Raw genomic sequence first — 14,356 nt, 5'->3', positions numbered from 1 at the left:
CTAAATCCCGGTGCCAGGAGGCTTTGTGGCTCCGCTGATCCCGGTGCTGGGAGGCATATTACCCTTTTACTATATAGGGTAGAGGCCTGGTGCACGGGTGAGTACCAGCTGGTTTGCCCTGAAGAGTGTCCTGGATCAGGGTGGGGGTCCCCACTGGGGTGCCTGGCCAGCCTGGGTGAGGGGATGATGGCTGTTTGCAGCTGATCACACACCCTTCACGGTAGGGATCCCCACTGGGGTGCCTGGCCAGTCTGGGTGAGGGGCTGAGGGCTGTTTGCAGCTGGTCACACACCCTTCAGGGTGGAGGTCCCCACTGGGGTGCCTAGCCAGTCTGGGTGAGGGGCTGAGGGCTGTTTTCAGGCGGGGGTGACTGAAGCTCCCAACTGCTCCTTTTTTTCTCTCTCTTTTTTTTTTATTCTGGGCCAGCTTTAGCTTTGAGGCTTGGCTCCAGCTCTTAGGCCTCCACTGCTGAAAGTAGTTTTCTGGCCTTTGCTTACAATGTTGCGATCCTGCTGGCTGTACCCGGCGGATTTGTTACATAGTTGCTTAGAGTTGCAGCTCAGAGGCCTGCAGCGGCAGGCGGGGGACGTTGGAGTCCTCCGTCACTAAAGCAAGCAAGCCTCATGTTCGTTTCAAGCTGCCTGGCCGCCATCTTGGCTGGCAGTTAATTTGCATATCGCCCTGATTAGCCAATGGGAAGGGTAGCGGTCGTACGCCAATTAACATGTTTCTCTTTTATTAGATAGGATTATAGGCCCGGTGCATGATTTCCTGCACCAGTGGGGTCCCTTGGCCTGGCCTGCGGCATCAAGCCAAAACCAGCTCTCTGACATCCCCCAAAGGTCCCAGATTGTGAGAATGTGCAGGCCAAGCTGAGGGACACCACTGGTGCACAGTCGGGGTCAGGAAAGGATGCGGGATGTTGGCCAGCCCAGGAGGGACCGCAGGAGGGCTCCAGGGCATGTCCAGTCCGTCTAGCTCAGTCCCGATTGGCTGGACCCCAGCAGCAAGCTAACCTACTGGTCAGAGTGTCTTCCCCCTGGTGGTCAGTGCATGTCATAGCAACTGGTCGACCAGTCAACTGCCCCCTGGTGGTCAGTGCACATCATAGTGAGTGGTTGAGCGGCCTTAGCATATCATTAGTACATTACGCTTTGATTGGTTGAACAGATGACAGGACCCTTAGCATATTAGGTTTTTATTTATTTTTTATTTCTTATTTTTTTAAAATTAAATCTTTATTGTTCAGATTATTACAGTTGTTCCTCTTTTTCCCACCATAGCTCCCCTCCACCCGTCCCCCCCCCACGCCCTCAACCCCCCCCCCCGTGTCCTCATCCATAGGTGCACGATTTTTGTTCAGTCTCTTCCTGCATCCCCCTCACCCCTTTCCACCCCAAGAATAGTCAGTCCACTCCCTTTCTATGCCCCTGATTCTATTATAATCACCAGTTTATTCTGTTCATCAGATTATTTATTCACTTGATTTTTAGATTTACTTGTTGATAGATGTGTATTTGTTGTTCATAGTTTGTATCTTTACCATTTTCTTCTTCTTCCTCTTCTTAAAGGATACCTTTCAGCATTTCATATAATACTGGTTTAGTGGTGATGAACTCCTTTAGCTTTTTCTTATCTGTGAAGCTCTTTATCTGACCTTCAATTCTCAATGATAGCTTTGCTGGGTAAAGTAATCTTGGTTGTAGGTTCTTGGCATTCATCACTTTGAATATTTCTTGCCACTCCCTTCTGGCCTGCAAAGTTTCTGTTGAGAAATCAGCTGACAGTCATATGGGTACTCCCTTGTAGGTATCTGACTATCTATCTCTTGCTGCTTTTAAGATTCTCTCTTTGTCTTTTGCTCTTGGCATTTTAATTATGAGTGTCTTGGTGTGGTCCTCTTTGGATTCCTTTTGTTTGGGGTTCTCTACGCTTCCTGGACTTATAAGTCTATTTCTTTCACCAGGTAGGGGAAGTTTTCTGTCATTATTTCTTCAAATGGGTTTTCAATATCTTGTGCTCTCTCTTCTTTTGGCACCCCTATAATTCGGATGTTGGTATGCTTGAAGCTGTCCCAGAGGCTCCTTACACTATCTTCGTATTTTCGGATTCTTTTTTCATTTTGCTTTTCCGGTTGGGTGTTTTTTGCTCCTTCGCATTTCAAATCTTTGACTTGATTCTTGCGCTCCTCTAGTCTGCTGATGGGAGTCTGTATAATATTATTTCAGTCAGTGTATGCTTAATTTCTAGTTGGTCCTTTATTACAGCCTCGAGGGTCTCATTAGATTTCTTGAGGGTTTCATTAAGTTTATCGGCGGGTTCTAGAAAATTCTTGAAAAACCTTAAAAGTGTGGTTTTGAACTCTATATCCAGTAGTTTGCGTTCCTCCATTTCTGTCATTTGTGTCCTGTTTCTTTGTCTCCTCATTTTTTTATGCTTCCATGTGTCGAAAGAGTGGCTTTGTGTGTTAGGTGTCCTATAGGGCCCAGTGGCTCAGTCTCCCCAATTACCTGAGGTAGACACTCTTGGTGCACTCCCTTGAGGTCTTTGTGCACAGTCTTGTTTTAGTTAAGCCTTGATTGTTGTAGATAATACGGGGAGGGATTGGCTTCCAGGTCAATTGGCTGTGAGAATCAGCTGTGTCTGCAGTGGGAGAACTTCTGTGCTGGAGACACCCCTCCAGGGAAGACTTGCTTCAATGGGGCTTTGGTGCTCACTGAGTCTGCCCCTGAATGTGTCCTTTATGAATTCGCGGAGCTGCAATCTGGATGGTCCCACTCTGACCACCAGGCACACTGGCTCCTGGATCTCTAAGGAGGTGCTAATCTAGCCTCTGCCTGAGGCTATCCAGCAGGAGTCAGCTGTGATGAAATGCAAGTTGCCCTGGGGCCTTGGGCCAGCTGCAGTTTGTTAGGTAATTATCAGATTGCAAAGGGCCAGGCCTTTCATATGCAAAAGCCTCCTTGGTGGGGTCCCAGGGGATCAACATGGTGGAGTGAGCAGTTATGGCTGCTCTCAGTCCTGCCCTCAGAGGCCCTGCTTCTCAGTGTTCCTGCAATCGCTGCAAGCACCCCCAAGAGAAAGCTGCCCTTGAGTTCTGACCGATGCCAGACAGTCCAGTTTCTCTTGTATGAGTCTGGGTCCCCATAGACTCCCCCGGAACTGGAGCTCAGAGCTTGAGACTTCCTTACGATTGAAAAAGACAACTGTGTCCTCAGCTGCCAACCCTCTCCACATGTGCCTCTGTACCTCTGTATTTTACTTCCGCACCACACCTCCTCTGAGTCTCGGTATGCTTTTCTCTTCTAGTTGTAGAATTTCCACTCAGCCAGCCTTCCTGTGGTTCTGGATGATGTCCGTTCCGTCTTTCAGTTGTATTTTTGAAGTGGTTGTGCGAGGCAGCAATCTCTAGTGTTTACCTATGCTGCCATCTTGGTTTCTCTCTATTAAGTTTTTATTATATAGGATAGGATTATTACACATGATGAAATATGCACATTGTATTTCTAATCAATTTGCTTACCTACTCTATTTAAATAAGTGACTTTTGTTGATTGCAAGTCTGTATTTTGAATCAAGTTGGAAGTTTTCACATTTCCCTTAAATGTATTCTGAACATCAACATCAGTATTTTTTATTTTACTGTGCACATGACTATAGTGATGAAATTATGGGTATAAGTGTCAGTTCAACAAATGCATATTGAGTATCTTTATGTTCAGGGGCAACTAGATGCTGGAAAGAAGACAAAAATTAAATATGATATAGTTCTTGCTTTTAAATAAGACAAATTAAAACAATCAGGATAGTAGAGCATTAAAATGGGGTTAGAGTTTTCTGAGTTATATATGTTACCCTGGTTATGAGGAACTCATGTTACTTTTCTTATGTTGTCTTTTGGGAAGTTTCTTTATAAAACAACAACATTAAATAAAATTGACTGCTCTGTATTATGGCAGTAAATGTTATAGCCACTTTTTCTTTTGATTAAATAAAGGATATCAGAGATACCTCAAATTCTGGTAGAATTATTGAAATAATACACACTTAATCAAGATCAATTTTTAGAAATAGTGAACATGTTTCTACAGAAGAAAAGTTAAGTATGTAGAAACTTTCAGGTCAGCCCATTGGAATCTTATATGGTACTGTAGTTAAATAAGTCCATTTAAAGAGGCAATATAATTTAACTTAAACAACCATGTAAGCTACAGAGCATTTTGTAGGGCAACTGCAGATATAGCAGCTATTTATAAAAAGGTATTAGAAAATATATTACACATTCTAGATGTATACATGCCTAAAACAATTCATTATTGTTTCCTCTCTGTGACATTAAAATATTGTTACCTCTGAAATAGATAGCCAAGAGTATGTTAGTTTTATGTTAGCTATAATGGTTATCTTAAGCCTTTTACTGTATTTTCTATTCTCTGTAATTCTTATTACCAGAGCTTATACTAAGGCTCTCTTCACCTGATACATTCCTCCTCATTCCTTTCAGACTTGTGTGATCTTCCCTGACATCCTCACCCACTCAGGTAGAATCACTTCCACCTCTAGGCTCATATTGAACTTTGCATAAAAATCTGTTACATAGTTTCCTTTTTACTACATCTCATTGTCTTTCTTAAATTTGGTCTATTGATAGTATTGCTATGGATTCATTCATGCATCCATCCATGCATTAATTCATCTATTATACAAACATTTATCAAGCATCTACTTTTGCCAAGCACCATGCTAGGTTTGGGGATACAGAGCGAAGATCGTTTTTGCCTTCAAGGACTTTGATAAGTGTCATATTTTAAAGGAGTAATAGGAACATACACGTAAGGTACCTGGGGAGAAGATGAAGGAAGACAGTTTGTAAAGGGAAAGTTAGAGTTCTTTACTCTCTAAAGTTTTATAGAAGCCTTATAGGAGTTCCTGTAACTTCTTCATACTCAGGCTCTGTATTGCCCTAACTCAAGTGTAGTGGTTCAGGTGCAGTCATTGGAATCATACATATTTAGGTTTGAATCTCTGCCTTACCTCTTACTAATTATGTAATCTTGAGCAAGTTACTCAACCTCTCACTACCTTAGTTTCCTCATCTATAAAATGGGTAATATATATATATATATATATGTATATGTATATATATGTATATGTATATGTGTATGTGTATATATACACACACACACACACACTCACACATAATATAGTTTGTTTTGAATTTTAATTAAGCCCTCACATAGGTCCCGGCACATAGTACATGCTTGTTTTTATTGTCATTGTTATTAACAATTACATTATTATTATTGTTATTAAACTTTGTGTTATAAGATCTTTATTAGCATTATACTTGGTTGTTAAGAAATCTTAGCTGACCACTGACTGAGCTGCTTGGGTTTGAAGTCCAAATTGAAGTGATTTTATTACCTTAATTTACCTGTGCCTTTGTCTCCCTACTTACTTTTTTCATAGCTAATAAAATGGGTCAGTACTTCTTATTACATAAATCCTTCAGTTCACTTTCCCAACTAATAATGACTGCTTACTTTCCACTTATGACTTAGAGGACTTGGTTTAATTTTTAAACAGTTTAAACCAGTGGTTCTCAACCTTCCTAATGCTGTGACCCTTTAATACAGTTCCTCATGTTGTGGTGACCCCCAACCATAAAATTATTTTTGTTGCTACTTCATAACTGTAATTTTGCTACTGTTTTGAATCATAATGTAAATATCTGATATGCAGGATGTATTTTCATTGTTACAAATTGAACATAATTAAAGCATAGTGATTAATCACAAAAACAATATGTAATTATATACGTGTTTTCCAATGGTCTTAGGCGACCCCTATGAAAGGGTCGTTTGACCCCCAAAGGGGTCGTGACCCACAGGTTGAGAACCGCTGATTTAAACATTAAACTGTAAAGGTATAGACTTCTTAGATACTATTTTTTAAAGTCTGCTATTATAATTTTCTTGTTCTTTGTGAAATGACAGTAAGATGTCAGGTAATTAATGATTATAAAATATTTTGAATTTGATAAATTTTAAAATCATATTAAGTTACAGTACAAAAATAACCTCAGAAAATAAAAATATCAACCTAGCAACTAAATTATTAACATTCAGCAGTGTTTGGACAGCTAACGTTGCACTGAGAAGGTTTTTGATACATGTAATAAAGTATTAAATCACACTTGAATAAGCTCTTACAGCATTAAATATGTTGCTCAGATATTTAAATTTATATACTAGAAATATTTTCATTTAATGTATATGTATTTTTTTAAATGAACAGGATAGCAGTACATGAACCTTCATTTATGATATCTCAGTTGAAAATCAGCGACCGGAGTCACAGACAAAAACTTCAGCTCAAGGCACTGGATGTGGTTTTGTTTGGACCTCTAACACGTTAGTATTCGCTCTCTCAGAATATGATGCAAAAGAATAATCAGATTGTCTATTTGTTATCTAAAGAAGGAAAAAGTAAGGAAGGTAGTAGACCACTAAGAATAATAATCTATTAGGTATAAAGGAAATTTAATATTATCTTAAAACAAAAGATTTATAGGGTCAGACTTTTTGTCAATGAAATATAGAATGTGAAATGTTCAAAGCTGTTTATTGATATTAAAAGTTATAAACATTGTTAGTTGACAATTTAGAATTAAATTTCTAGATTTAAAACTTTGCGTCTTTAAAGCAATTTTGTTAATGTTATTATGGTTGGATGTTCACTGAAGAGTTCCTTTAAAAAATGGTGCAATCTAACCATCTTGATGCATGAAGTAATAGAACCTAACTTGATTTCATTAATCACCAAAAAAATAATTTTTTATGTAGATCAAAAGTAAAGGCCCACTTTAAAACTTTACAAAGTAATAGACTCTCCTGGCAGAAGCACAAGGTGGTGAATTGTTCTTTAGATTATTTTGAAGAGGAATAGTTAAGTAATTAATCTGTTCTATTCGTAAAGAAAATAAACCTGTATTTCTTTAATTTGACAGGACTACTGTTTCTCAGAAAGAAAGTTTAATATGCTTATTTAATTTAATTTTAAATTTCAGAAAGCGTTTCATGAGGCACATTTTAGGGGAATTATGTTTTATTTTTCCAAAGCCAAAAACAGATAACAAAATGAATACAAGAAATATGACTCCCACAAATTACAAATTAGGAAACTAACATTTATTTTACCTCCATTCTTGAAGCTAGGATACTTGCAGGTTTCTATGATACTATCTCGGGGGTAGCTCTGCTAAAAAAGAGTTGCTGAAGCGGTTGGATGGATTCCATGACTTTACTGGAGGTTCTTTTTTGGCTCAGGCTAAAAGAGCAGCTGGTGAAACAGCTGGAACTTCCCTTTGTGAGGGTTGGTGGAAATGCACTGTTGGAAATTACAAACCCTAGGAAATAGAACACTACTGAAATGCCGAGCATTCCATGGAGATGATGCCCTTTCCAACCTTTTCCTTGTCTAAATTTTCTGCTGGGTCTCCTGGGGGATGTCTTCTGTGCGATTCTTCCTAATTTTTTCATGTGGATGATTGGTGAAAATAGGAATTAAATTCTAGAATTTATCTCTATTAAAAACTTGGTCAGAAATATTTATATTTTATTAATTCAGGAACAAACCACTCTCTAAGCCAAGACAGTATTATATTGTTATTTGAAAAGGAACCAAATTAGTCTCAGAGAATGTTGAAAATAAATATTTTAATAAACTAATTAAGTTACATCTTTTTATTGTTTGTCTTAAAATTATTATTTGAATGAATGAGCCTGTAGTTGGAACACCCATGTTAGATTTATACAAACCCAGCATTGTCAAATGCAGAGAGATACATTTTAAAGGAGTTTTCCCTGAAATCTTTTCTAGTTTGTAGTTTGTGGTACATAGTGCAGTTTGGAAACTTGCCCATCTATTTATTGTTATTTCTGGTGATTATATTTCAGCCTGAAAAGGGCTCATAATTGAACTAGAGCCTGAGTGGAACCTCTCAGTCTGAGGCAGAAATAGAAATAAATCCTTTGAGACTTTAGCCTTGGGTAGTGCATCTCTTTCACTGTGGACAAGGGCATGCACTCTGGAAACACACGACCCTGAGGGTGTCTGGCATAGAGCATGCTATTCATCGCACTGTGCAAACATATACGAACCCTAGACTTGTAAGCACAGGAACTATTCACGCATACATTTTATTGTGTTAGTTATCATTGTGTCTTCCTCCAGAGAGCCCCCTGAAAATTAATGTGTATTGACAACTCTAATAAAGTTCCTAATAAACTAGGACATTATTTGACTAGTGATTTCTATGTTTTATATCACTGAAGACGGTAGGCCCTGGCTCCTTACTCCTTACTTAAAACAATGTTGGGGTTACTGTCTTGCCTGGCTTGATAGGGAAGGTGATCCTATTCTTTCTAATAACCCAGATATCTCTGGCAAGTAACCATCTAAAATAATATTGTTATGGTCATTTAACCCATGGTTTCTTAACCTTGGCATTATTCACATTGCAGATTAGATAATTCCTAGGTAATTTTTTTATAGATGGGGGGTTAGTGGGGAATGATTTTCTTATGCATTGTGGGATGTTTAACAACATCCTTGGCTTCTACCTACTAGACATCAGTAACAGCTCTCCCCAGCCGCTTTCACTCTCCTCCCAGTTGTGACCCCGAAAAAGTCTAAGTGTTTGCTGGGGAAAATATCACCTTTGGTTGAGAATCACTGATTAGTCTTAATTAGTTACGTGGCTATATGCTTGGGGAAGGTGCTTTTTTGGTGAACGATTAGCATTCCAGGTTGTTTATCAAAGCATCACAGCTGCCTAACTGGACTATAGGAGTTGGAATGCGATGCTGACATTCTTTATGGCTCCTTCACCCAGGGGACCATTCTCAGTACATGATGGGAGGTGCTGTCGGTTTTTCAGGGGCTCCAGGACTTTTCTTACTACCTCCTGTACCAGCAGGGACATGGAGTATCCATATTGGTTTGTCTCTGTTTCCTGTAGGTCTAGTATATCAGGTAGTTATAATAAACACATTGATTATTTGAAAAGGATTTTTTAAAAGGTTGAGCTTTTATATGGGAGGGTCATCTTGACTTTTTTTGTTTGTTTTATTTTAGATGCCTTCTAATTTTAAAAAGGTCTCTCTGTGTATTGAGATTCTGTTACACTCAAAGATTAATTTAACCATTTTTAATTCTCTTCATAGGCCCTGCTCATAACTGGATGAAGGATTTTATCCTCATAGTTTCTATAGTAATTGGTGTTGGAGGTTGCTGGTTTGCTTACACGCAGAATAAAACATCAAAAGAACATGTTGCAAAAATGATGAAAGACTTAGAGAGCCTGCAAACTGCAGAGCAAAGTCTAATGGACTTACAAGAGAGGTGAGTAAGTAAAACAAGCTATAAGTCTTATTTATGTAGGAAAATACAATTTGTGAAAATGTAATATGGGCATGTGCATGTACACATTTAGATTGATACACATATCAGGAATGTATACTTCATTTCATTCATATATACAAAAGTATCATTATATTTTTATAATTATGGATTTATTATGAAGGCATGCTCTAGGGAATGAATAGGTAGAGACCAATGGAAATCAATCATAAATAGGTGGAATTATGTGTGAAGTTAAATTATATTTTTGCCATGATTTAAATAATTATGTATTTCCTAAAAGTCTCTTTGCTAAAGAGTATTTCTCTGTTATCCCTGTATTTTGATCTCAAGATGACCAAAATAGTCTGGCCATTGTGGCTCAATAGACCTATGAACCAGAGGTCACAGTTCGATTCCCCATCAGGGCACATGCCCAGAGCTGATCAATGATTCTCATTATTGATGTTTCTATCTCTCCCTCTCCCTTCCTCTCTGAAATCAATAAAAATATATATTTTTAAAAAGATGACCAAAATAGCTGTATATAATAGGCTACCTGATGTTTTTATTATCCAGGCTTAAGATTAATAGAAAATTATGCAAATTTTGATTGCATGTATCATACTGCTTGATATGTATTTATTTTTTATTTATAAAATGAAATTTTGGAAACTTTTGTAAGGAATTACATTTTTTACTCTTTAAGACTTGAGAAGGCACAGGAAGAAAACAGAAATGTTGCTGTAGAAAAGCAAAACCTAGAGCGCAAAATGATGGATGAAATCAATTTCGCGAAGGAAGAGGCTTGCCGGCTGAAGGAGCTGAGGGAGGGAGCTGAAAGTGAATTGAGTAGACGTCAATATGCAGAGCAGGAATTGGAACAGGTATTTACATTTTTTTTTAAAGTATTTGTTAGAATATTTGTATTGTCATTCTGAGTTTTTTGTTTTTGTTCAATCTCGTACATTTAGTTCAATTGTATACTCTTCAGTTAATCAAAGACTCATTTGTTCATATTGTTTGCATTGATCAAAGTCCTTTTAGCAAAATAACAAAGTAGTAACTAAAAGATAAAGTTGCCATCGTGTTCTCTCATTCATGAAATCTCATCCCAGACCATGTCAATTGTCTTGAGTAAATGTAATTAAAGGCGTTTATTTAATTTAACATCTGTAATATGTTTCCATTTTTAACTGTAACCTAGTAAAGTATGTCTAATGTTAAACTTCTCTGCAAAGGTAAAGAATCTCTATTAAGCATCATTTGAATCCTATTAAATGGCTTTAGAATATAATCGGTTAACAATTGTGAGGTTGTCTAAACTTTAGATTCTAAAGCAGCAGTTGCCAACCGGTGGTCTGCGGACCACTGGTGGTCTGTGAGGTCCGAAAAAGATTGGCGACTGCTGTCTAAAGGATGTCCTTTCCAATATCTGCTTCCACTATGAATTTACTAAAGATGGATAATAGGCATTCAGGCATTGGGTAGTCCTGTGGGCAGTGGTTCTGTAAGAATTTAATTATAGGCAGATATATTTGGTTGTTATTCCTTCTATAAAATATTAACACAAACTTAGTGGCTTTAACACAACACATCTTTATTGTCTTACAGTTCTCAAAGTCAGAGTTTAAAATAGGTCTGTAGGCTTGCATTCCTTGAGGCCCTAAGGGAGGATCTGTTTCCTTGCTTTTCCAATGTCTAGGGGTCGCCTGCATTTCTTGGCTCTTGGCACCTTCCTTCATCTTCAAAGCATGTCACTGCAACCTCTGCTTCCATGGCCTCATCTCCTTTTATTGACTCTGACCCTTGTATTATTGGTAAATAAACTGAGGAACAAAATGAGGAGGAAAAAACTTTCTCAAGATTAGAGAGTGACTCAGTTGTAAACCAGGGCCAAGAACCTAGGTGTTCTGCCTTCCACTTTGCTTTCTGTAATTGTTGCCTTCTCAGTCAAGAGCTAAATAAGAAATAGAAATTATGTGATGAATGCGTTTCAATTTCAACTCCTGAGAAAATGTTCAAAGTGAAGTTACTATTTCTTTTGAGTTTGTGATTTTTGGCTGAATGCAGTCAGCCATCTCTTTTATTAACTGCTAACTATTCTTTCCGTATACCCCAGACATCTGTGTGTTTTTTTTATCTTTTCCCTGGAAAGAGTTTGTTCTTTTAAGTTGGCTTCTAGACATATTTGCCGTCAGGCTCTATTTACCTGAAAAAAACAAAAACAACAAAAAACACTTCTGTATAGAACATAGTAAAGAACAGGGGATTAACAACAACAAAAAAGGCCTCGCTAAAATTATAGTGTTCAAGACTTAGATCCTTTGCCCTTTACCTTTGTGAGAACTCCCTGCCTGTTCCCACTGAGACTTCTAACTCTTGGTTTGTTCCCAGTACTAAATTAAAAGCTTGTTAGATGTTTTTCTGAACTTTGCAGATAAAAAAGTACAAATCAGAAAACAGTAGTGGGAACTCTCTACACTATGGAGATATAAACTGATAGCAGTATTTTATAGGTGACTATTTCACTGTAAGGGAGAAGACAATATAAAAGAATGCCCAAGAATCACTAACATTCTCATCTGAGGTTTTTGGCATGGAGACCCTAAGATTACCATGGTATGATGTCTCAGTACAAAGTAAGAATCCTAATGAGATCCTGAGTCAGTAAGAAGTAAGTTTAAAGGAGAGAAATGGGTATTTAAAAAGGTCTCTATCCAATATGATTATAGAAATAAGAAATAATTTTATGAGTGTTTGTGTTTTATGCATATTACAAATGGTCCATTGCTGAATTTTAATCTTCACAAAACATAGAGATTACCCTCATTTACAGATGAGATATGTAAAGAGGTCCGTAGGTTAAATAACTTAGGTTAAATTTAGGTTAAATAACTTACCTTAGGACACACAGTGGCAAGATTAAGTGGCAAAGGCAAGATACTGCATGTCATATTCCAGAGTCCTTGTTTTCCTTTAATGTCATTAAAGGCTTTGTTTATAGAGTAAGTTTAACTGGGAAATTAATTTCAGTACATTATTATATAATCCACATTTCCACATAGTTGGGAGCATTACTATATTTTGTCTTGGGGATAAATCAACTTCTCAAAATTAGAAAGCAAGAGAATCTGGTACATATTTTATATAGTGTTCTTTACCCTAAAACAAAAACTTTTGGGTAAATAATAGTACCACTTTATATTTTGTGTAAATTCTTTTCACATACGTAATTTTTTTCTTAAAGTCTAAAGAAGCTTTAGTCAGGACAATCCATGGTACCCCTACTCTACATGAGACATTCAACCTCAGAAAGTAAAGAATTTGCTGAAGGTCAGAGAAGTAATAATGAATAAAGTTGTATGTAGAAGCCAGGTTTTCAGATGTTTAGGCTGTTTCTTTCTAATACCATGTTTTTACTTATTGCTGTTTTACACAAAAAAACTATGTCAATAATTATTATATTTTTAAACAACTTAGTAATTCATCATTTGTGAAAGCTATTAATTAATTTTAGATCCATCCTCCTATAAATAACAATTAATTCAAACTAAGGGTTGGAATTTAGGTCAAATGATAAACTTATGAATTAGCAGAAAAATAGTTTAAATAGTTGCTATTATTAGAAGGTAAGGATTTTAAAAAATTTGAGACATATTTGACAGTCAGTCAAAACATTGTTTAGCCTTAATTTATATAGAAATATATCAATTCTGTGTTAAATATGTTCATTGAATTATTTTAGGAGAAATAAATTTGTAGATATAACATTAAGGAAAATTTTAATGATTAAAGAGAAAAACTTCAGTGAAATTTGTTCAGATTCTCTGTATACTTCTTTGGCAGTGAAAACTACAGAAGAAAATTTAGCTTTAAAATCTTGTCAGAAGAAGGGCCTGCAGCCCTTCACTTGGTGGTATTATCTAGACCTGTACATCACAGGACCTGAGCTCACATTCTCTCTTCCTGAGAGATTAGCAGGACGCCACACAGCTTAGCCAAGCTTCTTATTAAACACAGTATTGTCCCAAGCACATTGCACAGTGAATTGTGTCAGGCAAATGTTGCTTAGGATTTGTTTTCAGTGATCTTATCCTTGCTTTTAATATTTGTTTTTGATTTATCTACTTAGTGTCCATTGTGAATTTTTGTTCTTAAATTGTAGACTTTAAAAAAAATACTTTCTGCATATTTTTTTCTTACAGTATCTGACAGCCATTCTGTTTCTTCATCAAAAGTTTGTGTATAGTACTCAGTTTTATCTGGCAAATGATAAAGTTTATTTAGATCAAACATTCTCCTGCATGTTGGTTTAGGAGTAGAGTTTTAGTTACCTTACTTAGCCTAAGGAAAATTAATTTTCAGTTATGGTGTTCAGAAGCAGGATTCTCCATAGCTCACTCCTTACTCTGTGTGAAGGACTTCAGCATATGTAATTCCATAAATTTCATCATGTGTCTTTACATATCTTTAGCTTGAACTCTGCTAGTTTAAGTGAATCATTCCTAGAATGGGTTGTCTCTTCCTTCTGTGTCCTTTTCTTTGTGACACTTTCCTTAAGAGTATTTTCCTTAGCATGTAATACCATGTCCCACACTAAGCATTGACTCCCTTCAAGGGTAGCTGAAAGAAAGACTTGGTCACTGAAGGCTATGCATGGTTTCTCATGGAAAATCAGATGGACTCTCAGTCAGAATCAACTTTCTCGAAATTTACAATTTATCTATTTTCTGGTATATTAGGAGCAGTGGATTAAATAGCAGAGGTAAAAATTCTCCAGAACAGTGAGTGTATAGTTACGGAGTATGTAGTAGGACTTTGGGGTAATGTTAGAAAGGGTAATAGAATAGGACACTTTTTCATATCCTACTTCATAAATAATGCATTGTGAGAAGAGTGTGGTAAGTTTTAGTTTTTATATGCCCTAGATTTATTTTTTTCACTCTTAGTG

At 37.0% G+C, this 14,356-nt stretch overlaps 1 protein-coding gene across 3 annotated transcripts in view; it reads left to right on the top strand.

Moving 5' to 3' along the window:
- The window catches only part of STIM2 (stromal interaction molecule 2), a 153,243-nt gene that overhangs the window by 121,576 nt on the left and 17,311 nt on the right, over positions 1-14,356 (top strand). For all 3 annotated transcript variants that reach the window (XM_059673830.1, XM_059673837.1, XM_059673847.1), the window contains exons 5-7: positions 6,298-6,413; positions 9,228-9,405; positions 10,112-10,289. In XM_059673830.1, coding sequence (XP_059529813.1) covers positions 6,298-6,413; positions 9,228-9,405; positions 10,112-10,289 — 472 coding nt within the window. The remainder of the gene's footprint in view (positions 1-6,297; positions 6,414-9,227; positions 9,406-10,111; positions 10,290-14,356) is intronic.

This window comes from Myotis daubentonii, chromosome 1 (assembly GCF_963259705.1).
Source record: "Myotis daubentonii chromosome 1, mMyoDau2.1, whole genome shotgun sequence".
Taxonomy (NCBI): domain Eukaryota; kingdom Metazoa; phylum Chordata; class Mammalia; order Chiroptera; family Vespertilionidae; genus Myotis; species Myotis daubentonii.
This window is presented reverse-complemented; position numbering and strand designations above follow the sequence as displayed.